The sequence below is a fragment of the Chrysemys picta genome, chromosome 12, assembly GCF_011386835.1.
Source record: "Chrysemys picta bellii isolate R12L10 chromosome 12, ASM1138683v2, whole genome shotgun sequence".
NCBI classification, from domain to species: Eukaryota; Metazoa; Chordata; order Testudines; family Emydidae; genus Chrysemys; species Chrysemys picta.
In genome coordinates, this window is record NC_088802.1 from 56,639,886 (window position 1) to 56,658,940 (window position 19,055).

Here is a 19,055-nt window from a genome sequence, read left to right on the forward strand (position 1 = left end):
TGCTTGACATTTTAAAACAGGGTTTGTTTGTTTTGTTAAGCTACTCTTATTCAAAAATGGGGAAAGGGGGGCTCACAGGCAGGCCTGGCCCCTCTTGCAGGCTACTGTTTTGAACAAATTGGAGAGGATGTGGACAAATTGGAGAGAGTCCAGCGGAAGGCAACTAAAATAATTGGGTGCTGGGGCACATGACTTCCAAGGAGAGGCTGAGGGAACTGGGCTTATTTAGTCTGCAGAAGAGAAGTGTGAAGGGGGATTTAATAGCAGCCTTCAACTACCTGAAGGGGGGTTCCAAAGAGGATGGAGCTCAGCTGTTCTCAGTGGTGGCAGATGACAGAACAAGGAGCAATGGTCTCAAGTTGCAGTGGGGGAGGTCTAGGCTGGATATTAGGAAACACTATTTCACTAGGAGGGTGGTGAAGCACTGGAATGGGTTCCCTAGGGAGGTGGTGGAATCTCTATCCTTAGAGGTTTTTAAGGCCCGGCTTGACAAAGCCCTGGCTGGGATGATTTAGTTGGGGTTGGTCCTGCTTTGAGCAGGGGGTTGGACTAGATGACCTCCTGAGGTCCCTTCCAACCCTGAGATTCTATGACTAGTCTAGGCCAGACCTCCCAGACTAGCTTCCTCTTCCTGGCCAAGTCCATGCAGCAGGAAAAAGAGGGGGGTGCAGTGCCAGCCCATAGCCTAAGGCAGTGGTTTTCAAGCTTTTTTCTTTTGCGGACCCCTTTGGAATCTTAAACATAGTCCGCAGACTCCCAGGAGACCTCAGACCCCAGGTTGAAAATCACTGGCCTAAGTCTGCAGCGGGAGGCTGCCTGGAAAAGGAAAGGATCCGTGCACTGCACCCTTCCGTGCATGGATTCACCTGGCCCTGGCCTGGCTGCTTGTTAGGGTGTTTGGCCTGATGGGGGGGGGGGGGTGTGGGTGTGCGTGTGTGCGCGCCAGGAAAATTGGGTGAAACTACAGTAAAAAAACACATCTATGAACACGATATGCTGGGGAAAAGTCAACATGGCTTTGGTAAAGGGAAATTGGGCCTCACTGAGCTCTTAGAATTCTTTGAGGGTGTCAACACGCATGTGGACAAGGGGGATCTAGGGGCCACCGTGTGCTTGGACCTTCACGACGCCTGTGACAAGGTCCCTCACCAACGGCGCTTAAGCACAGTGAGCAGTCGTGGGCTAACAGGGACGATCATCTCATGGATCAGTAACTGGTTAAAACTAGGAACGGGAGGGTAGAATACATGGTCCGTTTTCAGGCTGGAGAGCGGTAACTAGGGGTGTCCCCTGGGGACTGTACGGGGACCGGTGCTAGTCATCACAGTGCTAAAGCAGACTGCGCAGAGTGACAAAGGGATCTCATTACACTGGGTGACTGGGCCCTGGGGCGCGTCCCTGCCCCGTGAGAGCCCCAGGCGGCGGGGCCTGCGGAACTCCCTGCCACGGGACGCGCTGGGGCTCTCCCGCTAGGGGCGGGGCTGCCGGCGGCACGCGCCGTAGGAGGCGGTTACGCCCTAGCGTCACGGGGCGGGGCCTGCTCTGTCCCCGCCCCTTAAGGGGGAGAGGTGCGCGAGCGGGGGTTTGGGTCGGCGGTTCGCGGGCGCCTCCCCTTTAAGGCGCAGACACGTGTGCGGCCGGGCCGGGCCGGGGAGGCCCGGATGGTGTGTGAGGCCGGAGCAGGTAGCGGGGCCGCGCGGGGTGACCCGGGGGGCGGCAGCGTGGGATCGGCCCGGGCCCGGCTCCGAGCCCGGGGTGAGCGGGGCAGGCTCGGCCCGGGGCGGGAGCCGGGAGGCGGCTGCCGGGGAGGCCTGGGCGCGGGGTGCGCGGCGCGGCTCGGCTCGGCTCGGCTCGGGAGGCGCCCCGGGGAGCCTGGTTAAAGCCCGTCCCTGCCCCGGCCGGGCCTGGGGGCGCGGCGCGTTGGGGCCGGGCCGAGGGAGGGAGGCGGCCGCTCGGTGGCTCCGGCTCTCAGCCCGGCTGGAGGCGGGCCCGCCGGTCGCACTGCCGGGGTCGCCCCGGGCACCCTCGATGCGGGGCCCACGGGCGGCGTGGGGGGCCCGGGCTGTCAGGCAGCGCTGAGCTCGCCCCCCGCACGCGGCACGGGGCGGGGGACACAACACAACCCGACTCTCCCGCCGCCCGCGCCGGTGGTGCTGATCCTCCCCCGCCTTCTCTGCTCCCCGCCCAGCCGGAGAAGGGCCCCGGGCCCCGCCTGGCTGCCCCCCACGGCCCCTCGCCAGCCCGGATGTCCCCGCGGGGGCTGGCGGGGGCCAGACTCTCCAGGTGAGGGCTGCGGAGTCCGTGCGTGACACCGCACTGCGGTGCGTGACCCTGGAGCGGCTCGGCCAGCCCCGGCCAGCCCGGGCTGGGACTGGGAGCGCGGGGCCGCTCCGGGGGACGGGGGGTTCGGGGTCGATGCCGGCTGGGATTGGAATGGCCAATGCTTTCCAAGCAGCCACCTGGCTGGGGGAGCCTTGGGCCCGCGGCGGGGGGGGACAGGCGGCGGCGGCTTGGGCCCCGCGGCAGGTGGTGGTGGGGGGTCCTTGGGCCCCGCGGCAGGTGGTGGTGGGGGGTCCTTGGGCCCCGCGGCAGGTGGTGGTGGGGGGTCCTTGGGCCCCGCGGCAGGTGGTGGTGGGGGGTCCTTGGGCCCCGCGGCGGGGGGTGGGTGGGCGGGCGGGTGGTGGTGGTGGTGGTGGGAGAACCTTGGGCCCCGCGGTGGGCTGGTGGGGGGGGGGGGGTTCTTGCCCCCTGTGGTGGGGGAGGTGGGTCGGCAGGTGGTGGGGGGACGGCAGGTGGTAGGGGTGGGGGTTCTTGGGCCCCGCAGCGGGGGTGGGGTTGGGCATGTGGTAGTGGGGGACCTTGGGCCCCATGGCAGGGGGTGGGTGGGCAGGTGGTGCTGGTGGTCTGGGACCTTGGGCCCCGCGGCAGGGGGGTGGGCAGGTGGTGGGGGACCTTGGGCCCCGCGGTGGGGGTGGGTGGGCAGGTGGTGGTGGTGGAGGGGGACCATGGGCCCTGCGGCAGGGGGGTGGGCAGGTGGTGTGGGACCTTGGGCCCCCGCAGCAGGGGGGGTGGGCAGGTGGTGGGAGACCTTGGGCCCCACGGCGGGGACTCTGCACTGCCCTGCAGGAGCACAAGTTCAGTTCCCTCTTGTGCAGCCTGTCCCAGCGGGGTGCTTAGTCCTGGGTGAGGAGGAGGAGGGAGCACCCTGCATCGCTTGTCTGAGTGATGGGGTGCTCCTGGCGGCTCATGGCACAAAGGGAGCGGACTCTGACACATGGGGTCTGGGAGCAGGGTGGCGAGTGCTCTGATGCTCATGGGACAAATGACACATCTGCTTACTCTTCCTGATTATTTAAACCCTGCAGTCCTAGAGCCCATGTGCCGTTTCGGGGCAGGCTGAGGAGGTCCTTCCCATAGCCAGCCTAGCAGTTGCCCCTGATCAGGAGATGAAACTAATTCCCCCTGCCAGGGGCTGCAATCTGACCGTCTCTGACGGTGGCTCTAACTGCTGTGCCGAGAGCTCATGGGTTGCTTTGGGTGGCGGGCAGGCCAGGGTTACAGCACTGCCGAAACCACGTGCCTGGAAAGGTCTCTGGGCCTGGTGATCGCTGTGAGATCTGGGGCAGTTCCTGACTGGCCACCCAGCCCATCAGTCTCCCTTCCAACTCTCCTCTGCAGAGAGACGCTTCCCCGGTTAGTGAGCTGAGCCCGGTCCCCCACAGCGATGCACCATGCCGATAGTGGACAAGCTGAAAGAGGCTCTCAAGCCAGGCCGGAAGGACTCCACTGACGATGGTGAGCTGGGCAAGCTCCTGGCGTCTTCTGCCAAGAAGATCCTGCTGCAGAAGATTGAGTTTGAGCCGGCTAGCAAGAGCTTCTCCTACCAGCTGGAGACCCTGAAGGGCAAGTACGTTCTGCTGAACCCCAAGACAGGGAATGCCAGTCGCCAGAGGAGCTCTGAAGAGGCCCAGATCAGGAAGCAGGGTACGTAGAGGGCTCTGGGGTTGGGAGCTGCTTCTCTTTCCGGTGTTTGAATCTGCTGAGATCTCTTCCCTTGAATGTCTGGGCTCGTCTGCGCTACAGAGGCTACAGTGACTTAGCTGCGGCTCTGCCATTGTAGCACCATTGTGTAGCTGCTTCCTGCACCGCTGGAAGAGGCTTTTCCATTGCTGGAATTAATCCACCCTTCCGAGGGGCGGGAGCCAGGTCGATGGAAGAATTCTTCTGTCGATTTAGCTACCGTCTATGCCGGGGGCACTCAGGGTGTCACGTTTTCACATGCCTGAGAGCCGTACCTAGGTCAGTCTGACTTTTCTGTGTCGACCAGGGCGCTGTCTCCTTTCTCAGTGACTCCTCTCTCTCTTGCAGGGAGTGACCATGCTTTGGGAGGCTCGGGGGACGGCGTCCCAGCTCCCCAGAAAGTTCTCTTCCCCATGGAGCGCCTGTCCATGAAGTGGGAGCGGGTGTACAGGGTCGGAGCAGGACTCCACAACCTGGGCAACACGTGCTTCCTGAACTCCACTGTGCAATGCCTGACGTACACGCCGCCGCTGGCAAACTACCTGCTGTCCAAGGAGCACAGCCGCAGCTGTGAGTGGGGGAAGGGCCAGCTGGTGCGGGGGCTCGGTAGGGCTTTGCTGGGTGTCCCGCGGTGCCCAATGGCTAGTGCTGCGAGCAGAAGGCTGGCTGAAGCTGAGGGTTCTCAGGCATTTGCCGGGTGAATCTCCTTGCGCAGTGGCCTCTGGCACCTACACTGGAAAGTGCTGACTGGGGAGGGAGGCTTGTGTGTGAATTCCCCAAGGCCAGAAGGGACCTGGTGTGAGCTCCTGCATGACACAGGCCAGACACCATCACTGAGCCCTTCCTGCATCCCGCCCAACCTCTGAACTGCCCTTCCCGTGGGGGGCGTATAACTGACCTGTCTCTGCTTTACCTATCTATGTTCTTGTATTGTGCCCACTGCCGTGGTCTCTGGGCGCCTTCCTGTCGTTTCCCATCGGTCTGTTCCCCCTCTTCCTGGCATGTGCTGTTCTGCCCTCCGCTCCTCTCTGGGAAGATCCCCTCTCGGTGCCAGGCTCTTCCTCGGTTCCAGCAGCATTGCCAGGCTCAGTGTGGAGAGACTGGTGGTCTGGGAGAAACAGCAGGGACCAAGGAGCGTTGTGGAGAGCAGTGCTTAGCAGCAGTCCCTGTTCCCGTCTCTGCGGGCCATGGAGTGACTGCAGGCAGCCCTGGCAGAAGGGGGGAGGGTGCAGGCTCTGTGCTGCTGGCTTTGGGGGGGGGTGCTGTGTATGGATTATTTGGAAGGGACCATGCTGCCCACGTGGCCATTGCCATGAGCCTCTACCCTGTGAGAAGCAGCTGATCTGAAGAGATGCCATGGTGATGGTCACTTATTAATGTGGATGGAGGGGTCTTGATGGCTCTGAAGGCACACAAACCTGGGACCCAAGTGCTTTGCACCTGGGCTAGCTGGGGTGTCTGGGGCTATCGGCTAGAGCTGGAGAGCTATGTGGTAACTGGCTCGTTTTGCCGGAAGGATGCAAGGCAAGTTGAGTGCTCATGGGCCTCCAGTGTCTTGGGGCGGGGGGGGGGGGAGAGGGGCTTTGCAGTGTGGCAGCTCGCACCCAGGCTAGGGTAACACAACTGCTTAGGTGCATGTGCCAGTCACCTGAGTTAACTCTGCGGTGAGAGCAGAAGAAGGCTGGCAGCCCCTGCCTTCGGTACAATGGCCTCCATCGTGAATGCTGGCCACTCAAACGCTGCCCAGTTGCCCACAGGGACTTTGGCTCTGCAGATCCGGCTGGAAACCTGTGCCTCGGGCATGGCGCCCCGGGCTCTGCCTGTAAGAGGAGTGGGTGCCGTGCAGGTTGAATTGCAGAGAGCAGCGTGGCTCCTGCAGCGAGATCTGTGCCTAACCCCCTTTCTCTCCTCCCCACCCTGCTGCAGGTCACCAAGGAGGCTTTTGCATGATGTGCATTATGCAGAATCACATGATCCAAGCTTTTGCCAACAGCGGCAATGCAATCAAGCCGGTGTCCTTCATCAGAGATCTCAAAAGTAAGGAAACGAGCCCTCCCTTCCGCTCCGGGCAGCGAGGGGCCTCCCTTTGCCTGGTACTGCTGGGAGAGGTGACGAGTGCGCTGGTAGGCTTTCGCTGCTTGAGCCCAAGGCCCGAATCTCCCGCTGTCTCCTTGCAGGGACTCACTAAAGCAACATGGCCCTGTACTGGGCATGTGGGTCACTAGCCCAGCCCCATGACTGTGCGCTTGGCCATGGTGCCCCTTCCTCTGCAGCCCTGGGGACAGTAAGAGCCAGGTGCCTAGCTTAACTGGACTGGTGGTCTGGCCCCAAGTGGCAGCATTCCTGTTTGAAGGAGGGGATCTTTTCGCTGTCCCTGGCCTGTGCTCAGGGGCCGAGGGCTAGGCAGCTGGCTGACTCGTTTCTCTCCCCTCCTGCAGAGATCGCTCGGCACTTCCGCTTTGGCAGCCAGGAGGATGCGCACGAGTTTCTGCGCTACACCATCGATGCCATGCAGAAGGCCTGCCTGAACGGCTACACCAAGTAAGTGGTGCCTGTGCAGAGCCCCCGATTTACCCATTTGCCCCTGGGCTGCCCCCTTAGCCAGACAGTGGAAGCCCAGTCCCTGTGCTCGGAGAGAGCAGGAGCCGCCGGGGCAAGCACAGTGCAACGTGCGGCATGTTGTGCTGCAGGTGGTGCAGCTGCACCTGGCTGCTGGGGAGCAGCGTGCTGGTGTGCCGGCCCCTCCATGCCTTGGAGCACCAGGATCCAATCTGCCCCTCCCCATGCGCCTCGACAGCTCCACAGCCTGCCGGCCACTGCCTCCTTCCTTGCTCAGTGGGCACGGCCATGGCAGGTGTCCCCTGGCGCACCGGGGGCAGGTTTGGATGTGGAGTCCCTGTCGGTGGCGAGAGAATCCTGGCGCACTCACTGAGCTGAGGCCTGGTTTGAGATCCCGGCCCTAACCCTGACATGCTCCTTCCCCCCCCATCCCCCGACCATTCGTTCCACTCCCTTCCTGGAGGTAAGTCTCCCCTGCCGTTTTCACCAGCACCACACAGATGACTTCACCGCACACTCATCGTCCTGTAAAAGCGAAAGGTGTATCTGTAGGCTCCAAGGCTGGCGTCCTGGGACAGGGGCAGCGGGCACTGCGCTCCTCCGGTCTCTCGAGGTGCCTGTCCCCGTGCTATCCGCCTGGAGTGGGGTGGTGCGCTGAGCTGCGTCATGCTTGGGGGAAGCCCCATGGGCAGGTGGCTCAGGGCTGTGATGTAGGCCTGTCCTATGCGGCCCCTGCATCCCCAGTGCCATGTTGCACTACCACAGAGGTGTCTGAGCTGTTGCTGAATCCAGCAGACTCTGCTACATGGGTGGCCAGGCCTCCCAGCCTGGAGCAGGGCTGGATCCTGCTTGGGGGGCTGCGGCCCAGGAGGCCTGGCTCAGAGGGAAAGGGGCATAGTGGAGGGGACTGTGCGAGACCAGCTGCTTGTCTCGTAGGTTGGATCGTCAGACTCAGGCTACAACTCTGGTTCATCAGATCTTTGGTGGTTACCTGCGGTCCCGTGGTGAGTGCAGGTTGTGGGGCACCTTGTCCTGGCCTAGACAGACCTGAGCCTCCCTGGCCCCTTCCTCTCAGGGGCCATTCGGTTCCCTTGGGACCCCAGCCCGAGGTGCTGTGGTGGGGATATATTACCCGTTCTCTCTCCCAGGCTGCTGGTCCCTGGGCGTGTGGTGCCTGAGCTGCCTGGCTGGGCTGTCTCTGAGTGCTCCCTGACCCCCAGCGAGGGTGCAGACGTGTCCGCAGCACTGCCTGGTTCAACTCCAGCCACTCTGCTTCCAGCACTTGCACAGACAGTGCTGCTGCTGCCTCCGGTTGTGTGGCGGGAGTTAGCAGAGAGCCTGGGCTCTGCTGTCCTGCGGCTTCCTCCCCGGGCCCAGATCCAGGGAGGGGAGATGTGCGGCAGTACCAGCTCTGGGTGCCAGCTGTTCCTCGGTTCCGCCCTCTGGTGCGCTTGGATCATTCCTCTCTGCTTCCCTTGCAGTCAAGTGTTCGGTGTGCAAGAGCGTCTCGGATACCTACGACCCCTACCTGGACGTGGCTTTGGAGATCCGGGTACGGGCGCACTCGCCGGTGGGGTGGGGGTGAGGCAGATGAAGGTCTGGGGAGAGGTGGAGCCACGTTCAGTGAGGCTGCTCGTGCGGGACAAGTCGGCCCAGCATTGAGCAATAGTGCAGGGGTGCAGCTGGGAGCGGTGCAGTCTGCCTGCTATTCTGGGCCGGGAGCGCCAGGCGTGCTGAATTCTGACCGTGAGCCATTGGTTGGGTGCAGTCCCATGGCGACCCCCTCAACCTCCTCCCGGGGGGAGGGGGAGGGCATGTTGCCACTGGACTGCTAGTTAGCGCCTGTGCAAGTGGGCCCCTTGCGTGCCCGGGAGCAGTCAGCCCGAGTGGCTGCAGGGTGACAGGCTCACACTGTCTGGCCGTGGCCCCAGACTGGTGCCCCAGGGTGGCTGCTAGCTCCAGTGCTGGTGGGCAGCCGTGCCTCGGGGTGCATGGACTCCGCCCTCTGACTCCCCGTTGTCTTCGCAGCAAGCCGCAAACATCGTGCGAGCGCTAGAGCTGTTTGTGCGGCCGGACGTGCTGAGCGGGGAGAACGCCTACATGTGTGCCAAGTGAGTCGTCTCCCCCGCGGGGGCTGCTGGCTGGGGGGAGCGAGCTCCTGGAGGCTGTTCTGCAGCGTGGCACGACAGCCTCTCTCCTCTCCACTCTGCCTGGGTGGGCCGGGCTCCTGATAACAGCCCAGACTGAGCTCAGATCAGGTGGGAGCCTGGCTGGGCAGCACCAAGTGCAGCAGCAGGGCCCCGGGCACATCAGTTCCCTTCTCCTGTTCCTTGACTCTGGGAAGGTTCCCAGCCCTCTCCTTGCCGAGCGAAGGGATGCCCTGCCTCGGGGCAGTGCTGACACTGGGCGCCCTGCCGGGGTGGCTGGCACAGGAGCCGAGGCTGGGGGCAGGAACGGCGTGACGGTGTGAGCTCATCCCTCTCTTCTGTGCAGATGCAAGAGGAAGGTGCCAGCCACCAAGCGCTTCACCATCCACCGTGCCTCCAACGTCCTCACGCTGTCCCTCAAGCGCTTCGCCAACTTCAGCGGAGGTAAAATCACCAAGGTGGGTGTCTGCGCGGGGACGTCCCCGGGGAGCAGGGCTGGAGCGGGTGTGGCTGGCATAGGGCATAGTGCCCAGCCTCCTAACCAGAGCTCTGCCCCTGCACTTCAACCCTGGCCTGCGGTCCCCCGGAGGCCCTCCGACCCTTTGGGCACGCCCCCTGTTACTTTGTGGGGTGGCTGTGCCATGCAGGTGGCGGGTAACTCCTGTAATGGGTCTCGGGTAGCTGATGCTGGCGGCCCCCTCCCGCCAAGGGGACGGGAGATCTGACTTCTGAGCTGGGCAAGCCCCAGGGGCAGGTTCCCTGATACCGGTCTCTCCTTGCAGGATGTGGGGTACCCTGAGTTCCTGAACGTTCGCCCCTACATGTCTCAGAGCAATGGCGACCCCGTCATGTATGGCTTGTATGCGGTGCTGGTGCATTCGGGGTACAGCTGCCATGCGGGGCACTACTACTGCTACGTGAAGGTGAGGCCCCTCCCAGGGGAGTCGCTCCTGGGCAGGGAGTGGGGTGGGGCCCTGAGTGTGCCCCCTGGGGGTCCCACAGTGGTGCTGGGTGGCCCTGCTGGATGGTGGGTGCCATCTCATCCCAGCTCCCTGCTGCTGCCCTGGGCAGCCTGCCGGGCTCTGTCCTGCCTCCGAGGTGCTGGGAGGTTCCCTGCTCTGCCCTGGCGCTGGCCAGAGGTTTCTGGGAGGCAGTGCTGGGGAGGGCTGCCCCAGACCTGCCAGAGCAGAGGCGAGGGGAGGGATTCCTGGCACCCCCAGGCGCTCCAGTCTTTCCCGATTCTGAGCAGGGTCTCCTCCCCCAGGCCAGTAACGGGCAGTGGTACCAGATGAACGACTCCCTCGTCCACTCCAGCAACATCAAGGTCGTCCTCAACCAGCAGGCCTACGTGCTGTTCTACTTAAGGTACACGAGTCGCCGTCGGCGTCAGGCAGCTCTGCCCCGTCCCTTGTGCTGCCCCCTCTGGCCCCAGGGAACCCCCGGCATCCTGCTCAGGGAGCTGCTCCCAAGTGCTGCTGCCTTGGGAGGGCTGGAGACGTGCGCCTAGCAGGGATGGTTCAGCAGCTCCAGCTGGGCTGGCCCGTGGCAGCTGGCCTGTCCCCAGGGCTCCTTCAGGCCTTGGTTGGGATTGAGGGCTCTAGCTGTGGTTCTGTGATGGCTCCCGATGGATGGGTGGCCCTGCACCAAGCCCCCCTCCACCACGGCACCTGTTTCCTCAGCGTGTCCCCTGGCCACCGACCCCCTGGCTCCTCTGACTCCACGTATTTCTTTGTCCTTGGCCAGAATCCCAAGCTCTAGGAAGAGCCCTGAGGGGCCCATTGCCAAGACTGCCTCTGCCCTGCCTGGCCGAGCCGGCATCGTCTCTGACCAGATCAAGAAAACCGTAGCCAACGGGCTGCTCTCCTCGCCGCTGACTGGCAAGGTGCGTGTCCAGGCCTCGTGCCAGAGACTCCCGAAGCGTGGGGCTGCAACTGCCCCTGCTGCTGAGCGGGAGAGGGCTCTGACTCGCGGCCATAGGGCCTGGGATGCTGCAGGGACGTTCAGTGGTTGGGACGTGGCCTCTGCCTGGGTGAAGCCACGTGAGTGAGCGGCACATGCTCCTCCGAGGTTCCTTGCTGCTGCTAGCGGAACATGTCTTGGCAGGTGACAGGGCAGTGTGGGTCTTGCACAGTCCAGAACATGCTGTGACAGGTTGGACCCCTCCGTCTGTGATGCCACCCTGTTCCACCAGCCTGGATTCCCTCTCCCTGTTTTGCTGAATTAGGCTCTCCGGCCTCTTGCCGGACATACACGCACACAGACACACACCCAGCTGCAGACAGACTGAAGTCAGCTGTATAGAAAGATCTGCACAGCGCAAGCTCATAAAAATGTGCCCTCTCCCTCAATGTGGAGAGAGATGTGCACAACTTCTCCTCCCCCCCCCCCCCGATATGAATTGCAGAAACTGGGTTATGTTATGAACAAGAAATAAGTTTGTCTTCAAAAGGTAAATTTTAAGCGCCTATAAGAGATAGCAAACCGATCAAAGCAGATTACCTTAGTAAATGAACAAAAAACCGCAAACTGATTTTCATACACAAGCTAAAGATCCTTATAGCCTCGGACCATCACTTCCCACAGTTCAGTCTTTGTCCCTCAGGTGTTTCCAGGTGTGGTGTTGCAGGGAGAGTGAGGTCCCCCCATGATTCATTTTTCCTTCTTTTATATCTTCTCCCCACTTGCTGGAAAGCTCCTTTGCTGTGACGTGGGTCAAACAGTTCCCCCTGTGTAGAGCTATCTCTGAGAGGTTTCTGTCGCACACAGTTCCTGGGGTAATCCCTGTGCTCGTGCATTTCCTCAATGAGCCAGTAACGTTGTTTGGCCTTTTCACTGTTGTACCTGAAAGGCTGCTTGGGGGTGCTCAACCTTGCAATATGTTTCAGTAACACATACATAGCCAAACTTCATAACTTCACACCGCGCTATCTCGTTGGATGATGTGCGTTATTACTGTCTAGCAGATCAAGACACTTTGTATAAGACGTATCCTAATTACATGACAGTGGTCAATATTGGGTGCCAAGGTGTAACACGCCGCCTCGCCTGGGGTGGGGGCTAGGGCTGGCCGTATCCGGCAGCCAGCTGTGCTCCGGAGCAGGACTTAGTTCGTGGCTCCCTGAATCACCCCCTAACTTGACTCCTCTGGCTTTGCCTAGAGACCAGACGGGGCGCCCGGGAAGAAGCTCCAGGGAGCGGAGGAGGCCGGGATCCCTGTGGCCCGGGGTGTGTTTGGGGCCGGGCCCAAGCTGCAGAATGGGACCGCTCAGGCCAAGCCCCTCGCTGGGTTCCCCTCGCCCAAACTGGCTGCCAGAGCCATGCACATGGCAGCTGCGCTCTCCGATGAGCTGGCCAGGAGGCCCAAGAAGCCACTTGCTGTGTCCCAGGGCTTCTGTGACGCCAGTGAAGCGAGCAGGGCCAAAGCCGAGGTCCCCAAGCAGAGCTCCTGGGAGAGCAAGGAGTCTCCGTCACCCACCTCGCCCAAGCCCCTGGTGGAGCCCAGGGGCAGCGGGGAGGGCACTGAGCCGCGGAGGAAGGACTCCAGCAGCAGCAGCTCTTCCAGCCCAGCACACTCGGCCAAGGGACCCCCGCGTGCTAAGAGTGGCGCCAACGGCTTCTGCGCCTCTCAGGACACCGAGTGCGGCCCAGCCTCATCCGCTGAGCAGGAGGTCAAGCCGCCCGGCTCGGAGGACCCCCAAGTGGCGAAATTAAAATCCCTGCTGCTGGCCGGTGCCGCCCTGGATCTGAGCAGCACCACGTCGCCCCCGCCTGCCAAGAAGCTGGCCCTTTCTGCTAAGAAGGTGGGTCTGGGGTGGTACCCTTGAGAGCCACGCTAGTCACGACCGCTCCCTGTGGGCATGAGGTCTGGCCCCAGTGCCCAGCATGGGGCAGCGCTGAGCTATTGCTCTGGGTTCAGGGGGTGCAGGAAAGCCCCTCACCACCAGCCCATGTGGGGGATTGCTGCTGGGGCGTGGGCCTGTCAAGGCCTCGGGCTTATTGGGCAGCCTGGAGGGCATAATGTCACTTACCCACAGGATCCGCACGTGACAGGGTCTCGCCCTGGGCAAGGAGCGGAAGGGAGCAGTTCCTGGGTGGACTGTCGGTCCCCAGTGACTTGCCATAACCTTGTCCTGCCATGGGGGCCTCCTCAGCCCTCGACAAGGCCCACTGCCGATCCTGCCTCCTGGGCTGGTCAGAGCTGGTGCTGCAGCTGGGACCATGTGGGAACCCCTCGCTCTGCAGGGCCAGGCTCCCCACGGGCCTCTGTTCCAGTGCGGGGACTCAGCCCGCAGCCTGGGGTTAGGATTTTGGTTTAAATTTCCTTCCTTCCTCGCTTCCTTTGTGTTTCTAACTGAGAACACTTTTCTGATTCTTCTTCTCCCATCCCCCGCTCCTCCCTGTCTGTGTCCATCCCCCTCCCCTTCTCTGGGCTCCCCTTTTTGTTTTCCCCTCTTGGCTCATGGAAACCGCTCTTCAGACCACCAAGTTTTTATTTATGTCGATAACTGCAGGGCAGCACCCCGCGGAGGGCGAGCGGAAGTGACCGCCACGCGCCACCCCGCCCAGCCTTTGCCGACCACTCCTCCCCCACGAGCACCACCCACCCTGCCTCCACCTCTCCCTGGCCTCTCGGCAAGTCCAGGTAAGCCGCCCAGACGCCCCAGCAGCTCTCGCTCGGCAGGGCTGTTCGGCAGCGTCCCCAGAGCCTGCCTCCCTCCCCCCGTGGTGAGTGGGATCCTTGGTCCGCAATGTGGCTGTCAAGGGAACGCTTTCCCTCCCCCCCCCCAAGGCAGCGCAGCGCCTCGGACTTGCAGGGCTGGGTCTGCTCTCTAACCCCACTTCTGCCGGGCCCAGCCAGTGCAGGGCTTCCCCTTGTCTAGGAGCCTGGGGAAGCGGGGGCCCAGAGGCTGGGCAGGAGTCAGTGCCTGGGGGCCATGCGTGGCTGGGCTGTGGGCTGTTAGGCGTCTCTGGCAGAGCCACAGGGATCCTGTGTGTGCTGGAGGTGTGGCAGCTGCTCCCCCTCCCTGGAGGCCTGGGCCCTCCTGCCGCAGCAGCTGTGCTGTACCTGCCTTGCTGGGTGCTCCAGGCCCTGTGAAACGTTCAGTCAGCTGTCAGCAGCTGGCCGGCCGCCCTGGCATTCTGCTTGTGCCCCACATATACACGTTCACGTGGCTTGACGTGTCTGCCACGAACTGCCTTTTCCCTCCTTGGGTACCAGCCACCTCTGCCGCCTGCCTGCTGAGCTGCGGGCCTGCCAAGGCAGGGGCCTCTCTGTGACTGCTCACAGCTGAGACTGGGTGAGGGGCTGCCCTCTGGACAGGCCCCTGGACAGTGTGACCACGTCTCTCTCTTCCCCCCCAGGGTGCTCCCATCTGCTCCCAAATCACCACTTCCTCAGACGCCTGCCTCCAGCCCCAGCCCAAACTCTCCGCTCCTGGCCAGCAGCCAGCCCACCCACCCCTCACACCCAGGCAGGGAGAAGGGGGCCAGCCAGGCCCTGCCCGGCTCCTCCAAAAAGAGACGACGAAAGCAGCAGCTGGAGGTGGAGAGCGTCCCCCAGGGCCTGGGCCCAGCAGGTGCTAGCGGCGAGAGGGGGGGGCTCGCCAGCCCCCCCCGGAAGAGACGGTACCTGGAGGAGGGTGAGAGTGAGGAGGCCGCAGCCAGGAAGTCAGGCAGCGGGAAGAGAGAGGGGCTTGGCCGTGGGGACCTGGAGCGGGAGCGCAGGCACCGAGGCTCAGGCTCCAGCTGCCACGTGGGCACTGGGCCCATCACCCCCCGGAAGAGGAGGAGGAAGAGAATGCGGCAGCTGGAGGAAGATCGCGGCCCCGGCACATCTCCCTTGGGCAGGTGAGGGGGCGGGGGGCAGGAGCCGCGGAGTGTGGGCCTGGCAGCTCCGCCCCATGGGGAGTAAGGGCCCTGTCCTGGGCTAGGGACCGGCCCCCTGCAATGAACCCAGCCCGGGTCCTGGCCCACTGAAGCCAGCTGCCCCCTTCCCTGCCCCTTGGCTCTGCTGGCAGGAGATCCCTGTGTGCAGCCGCTAGCCCGTGGTGGGAGCTCTGACGTTAGGGGCTCCTGGACCCTCTGGAGCGGTCAGGTATGGCTCCAGTGCAGGCCACAGACGCTGGGCAGGCTCTTCTCTTGGGCCTGGGGTGAGGCTGCTGCGTAACGACTCCTGCCGCCAGTCTGACCCTGGATCTAAATTCACAGCAGCTGCTCCAGGAAGGGCGAGGCTGCGACCCTGGCGCCCGGGGCAGGAGAGCTCCACAGTGCGGAGCAGCAGCAAGGTGTGGAGGTGGAGGATGGCGAGAGCGAGCATCGGAAGTGCAAGCGGAGGGAGAGCCCCAGCAGCCCGGTTTCCAAGCCCAGCACTGAGCAGGCGGCTGTGAATGGGCTCCACACCAGAGCCAGCACTCCAGGTACTGCTGCTGCACAGGTGTCCCCTGTGCTGGGCTTGTGCTCTCCTAGCCGGTGCCTGGCTCTTAGCAGCGCCTTTGGCAGATTGGCGGGGGTTGGGCTGCTCTCCCTCTGCCCCCAGAAAAACCATTCAGCTTCTGCCCATCCCTCCCGCCCCACAGGCCCCAGTTCTAGGCCACTGATCACACCCAGAAACTCCTACTGCTGGCTCAGCTGCTCGGGCTCTCGTTGGCTGTGTCCTGTGCCCGTCACTGGGGAGATGACATTGCCCCTCCCCCTGGGCTGTTGGATGTGTGACCCCCTTCGGGGAGGGGAAGGCTACTGCCCCTGTGCCTGGCAGTTGGGGGGTGGGTATCTCCAGGGAGCCTGGCTCTGCCTGTAAGATGAAGATTTCCCCTCTGCCAGCTGGGAGGCCAGGCCGAGCCCATGCTGGCTGGGCTGGCTTAGTGCTCCAGCCATGGAATGGCCCCTTCAGAACAAGCTGTGTCTCAGGACACAGGTCCCGCGGTGTAGCTCGAGGGGAGCTGTGACTGCATGCTCACCCCTCCCTGGTCTCCGCAGTGCCGGTGTGCATCTGGGACAGCCAGGTCCGAGATGGCTCCATGCGGGGCACTGGGACAGCATGGCAGAGCAAGGAGGAGGCCAGCGTGGTGCAGGAGCTGCTCAGGAATTCCTTGGATAAAGCGTATGGGAAGCAAGGTAACGTCCCCGCACTAGGCTGCCGTCCTGGTGGCCGTGCACAAGTGCTCCCCCCTGCATAGAGTGCACCGGGCTGAGGCTGCAGGGTAACGGTACGGCCCCGCTTGGCGCTGCGAAGGAGGAGGCTGGTCCATGCCGCCGAAGGGGGGGCAGGGGTTGTATCTTGCACTGAGGCCAGCAAAGCCGTCCAGGTGGTCACAGGCCCCAGCTCAGCCAGGAGGGGCTGGTGGGTCGAGCAGCCTGGCACTGCGCATTGGTGTGGCCCGCAGTCGCTGATGGGCAACTCTGCTTTGCAGTGCTGACGTGGGAGGGTGAGATCTCTGCCATTAGCCAGGACGCCATTCGGGACATGGCGTGGGTCCAGCGCGCGAGAGTCACTGACGACTGGGACGAGGACTTCGACAGTGGCAAGGTGAGGAGCTGAGGGCTGGCGCCAGTGGAGCATTATGGCTCATTGCTGGGTGGGGGAGGAAGTGAACAATTGGACTTGGTCTCAGGAACTGATCCCTTCCTTGGGCTTCTGCCTCCTCTCCTGGCATGCTCCCTTGGGGGGGGGAGGGCAGGGGCGTGTGTGTGTGCGCGCACGCGTGCCCCCCGCCAGGTCTGACCTGGAGGCCCCTTCCCTTCACTCTGCCGTGGGCTCTACTCTCATTCAGGTGAAGAAGAGTAAAAAGTTCAAGCGGGAACGGAGGAGACACTTCAACGCCTTCCAGAAACTGCAGAGCAGGCGTAACTTCTGGTCCGTGACTCACCCAGCCAAGGTGGCCAGCCTGAGCTACCGGCTCTGAGACGGGGGGCCCAGCGGGAGCTTGCGGCGTGGGCCGGGGTCAGAGTGGCTGGACCCTGCTGTGCTAGCATCGACTCGTCCCTGCCCAGCAGTCTCTGGGGCCAGGCCGAGGGCCGTGGTGGGAGACAGGCCGGGGTGGCTGGCCTTGGTACTGCTGGTGTTCAGCGTCCTGTGCAGGGCGGGAGCAGACCAGGAACAGGAGGAGTGGGGCCCCATGGAACAGGGGCTGGTTCTTGGGTGTTGGGGAAGGTTGAGACTTGCAGGGGCTGCTGCTGCTGGAGTTTAGCCAACCCGGCTGGTTGACATGCTTTAAGTCGCCCTCGTACCACCATGGCCAGTGCCAAGGAGCATCATGGGGACCCTGATGCCTCTCCTCTCCTCCTCCTCCTTCCCCCCCCCCGGCAGGTAGCTGGGGAAGGGCCCCTTAGGGCATGTCCCATAGCCAAGGCTGGGATGCAAAGCGTACCCTGCTCCTGATTGCCACAGCCTCTGGGTGACTCCTCCAGGCCCCCGCTCCTGGCACTGCCCAGCAGCCTGCCTTGTGCCCAGCCACGCTCCTCCCTTCGCCGGAGCCTTGTGATGCTGCTGCTGTTGCACGCTGCCTGCTGGGGAGCCATTCCCCTGCTGCACTCGCCCCAGGACTGCAGCGTGGGGCTGGAACTGCCTCTCAATGGCGCTTTGGCCTGCTGCTTCCTGGTCTCTGCTGCTGCTCCACGCCGGGGCCTGCCCAGCGAGGCGCACACATGGCTGCTGGGCTGGGGCTGGCAGCTGGCACTGCCCTGCCTTGCAAACATGAGCCCTGCTCAAGGGGCTCTGAGGCTGCTGCCTATGGCAGTTTTCTGTTAATGCCTCCTCCTGTACCGCCGATCTCCTCCCCACCCCTCCAGCCCCAGGAGCTGCTTCCGCCTGGGTCCCTGGGCGGAGGGAGTGATGGGTTCGTACAGACCTCCTCCAGCCCATCAGCTGTTCTCGTGGGTGAGCGTCACCCCTGTCCCGCTTGGCCTCCTGTCCCGGGTTCCCCCTGGCTAGCTGGGGACATGGCCCCAGCAGAACCACAGTGGGAGAAGGGGCTGTCCCCTGCCACAGCTTGGTCCAGCTGTGTGCATCCCTGCACAGAGAGCAGCTGTTGGCCTGAGCTGCTCGCCCCCAGCACGCCTGCCTTGACTTCCCCCGGTCATGCGCCGGTGCGTCTCGCTGAGGAGTGCTCTCTGCGGGGGATGCTGCCGGGCCAGGAGCAGATGAGATGGGGTCTGCGGGGTGGGGGCTGTGGGAAGATCTCCTGGGGGACTGCTGCTTCAGGGGAGAGGCTGCCTCCACCCATCTGCTGCTGCGTGTCCATGTCTGCCTGGTACCTCTTAACTGTGTTCCCTGCACTGCTGCCCCATGGCCAAACCTCCCTGCTGTGCAATTCCCAGGAAAAGAATGTTCTCCAAGTCTTCCACTGGCAGGGCCCTGCTCTCCCCCCTCCCCCCTGGGAGCTGTCCTGCATTATCTTCTAAATACTCACTAACCTTTGCACCCCCCTGTCAGCCAGACAGGCCAGGTGAAGGGGTTAATGGCTGCGAATCATTTCATTATCTCCAATGTGTACAGCTATCAAAGCCTGTTTAATGGCCGTTACAGCTAGGATTTGCATTTATTTAAATTTTCAACTTAGGCCAGCGTGAGCCTCTGTCCCTCCCCCAGGGGAGATTTCCCTCTTACCATGGGGATTATTCTGACATCTTGTACAGTTTGCTGATGGACGGTTCCATAATCTCAATGTATATGTGTGTAGATACCCGGAGCTGATCTGTACAGGGTTGTATTTTGCACCTCCTGCTGGGGACAATGCAGTAACCTCAGCTATTGCCAAGATCATGGTGCAATAAAGTAACTGGTTTTGAGTCCTGGCTGTGTCCCGTTCGTGTGTCACGGCTGACGAGCCATCCCTGACCGTACCTGTGGCAGGCGATGCGGCTGCTGTAAGTAGCTTGATGCCTCGGCTGTGGGGCGTTGGGCCGTCTTTAGCAGTGCACGGAAGGGGGCAGCCTGGGTGATGGTGGAGAAGGGCCTAGGAAGTAGCAGATTCATGCATCTGCCTGGGGAGATCTGTCTCTGCTAAAGAGATTGTGTTCTAACTTCAGAAGGCATCTGTGTGTCTCTGATCCCAGAACAGCTGCCAGCGAATGCTTTGCAGTTCAGGGAAATAGCCCCCTGTTGTGGGGCTGGGGGCCGTGCATCTCCCCGCTGTGCAGAAGGGAAAGCGGCTGTTGGAGGGGTTGGTGTTACACTGCACAAAGCCCCACTCTTTAAAGCCTTAGTAGATCGCCTTTAACCTCTGGATCCAAATGGGCTGTGAGCAGCAGCTAGTAGACTGCCTTGCCCAGGTGCGCTGTGCACCTAGGGGTAACTTGCAGTAAAGCAGGTCTGTGGCCATGTCGGTTCAG

At 62.7% G+C, this 19,055-nt stretch overlaps 1 protein-coding gene across 5 annotated transcripts; it reads left to right on the forward strand.

Moving 5' to 3' along the window:
- Positions 1–1,517: 1,517 nt before the first annotated feature.
- Positions 1,518–18,515, forward strand: USP36 (ubiquitin specific peptidase 36). Of its 5 annotated transcripts, XM_024104689.3 has the most exons (20): positions 1,738–1,755; positions 2,189–2,283; positions 3,679–3,984; positions 4,369–4,590; positions 5,947–6,057; positions 6,459–6,561; positions 7,516–7,583; positions 8,061–8,131; positions 8,608–8,690; positions 9,073–9,184; positions 9,509–9,649; positions 9,991–10,091; positions 10,470–10,608; positions 11,885–12,526; positions 13,238–13,368; positions 14,088–14,573; positions 14,934–15,142; positions 15,702–15,839; positions 16,136–16,251; positions 16,496–18,515. In XM_024104689.3, the coding sequence occupies exons 3-20, from the start codon at positions 3,732–3,734 to the stop codon at positions 16,625–16,627; spliced, it is 3,258 nt and encodes a 1,085-aa protein (XP_023960457.2). In that variant the 5' UTR covers positions 1,738–1,755; positions 2,189–2,283; positions 3,679–3,731; the 3' UTR covers positions 16,628–18,515. The 5 variants fall into 5 exon arrangements, with proteins under 5 accessions (XP_023960456.2, XP_023960455.2, XP_065418971.1 ...); XM_024104688.3 differs by lacking the exons at positions 1,738–1,755; positions 2,189–2,283 and adding an exon at positions 1,518–1,664; XM_024104687.3 differs by lacking the exons at positions 1,738–1,755; positions 2,189–2,283 and adding an exon at positions 1,532–1,683.
- The last annotated feature ends 540 nt before the right edge of the window (positions 18,516–19,055 follow it).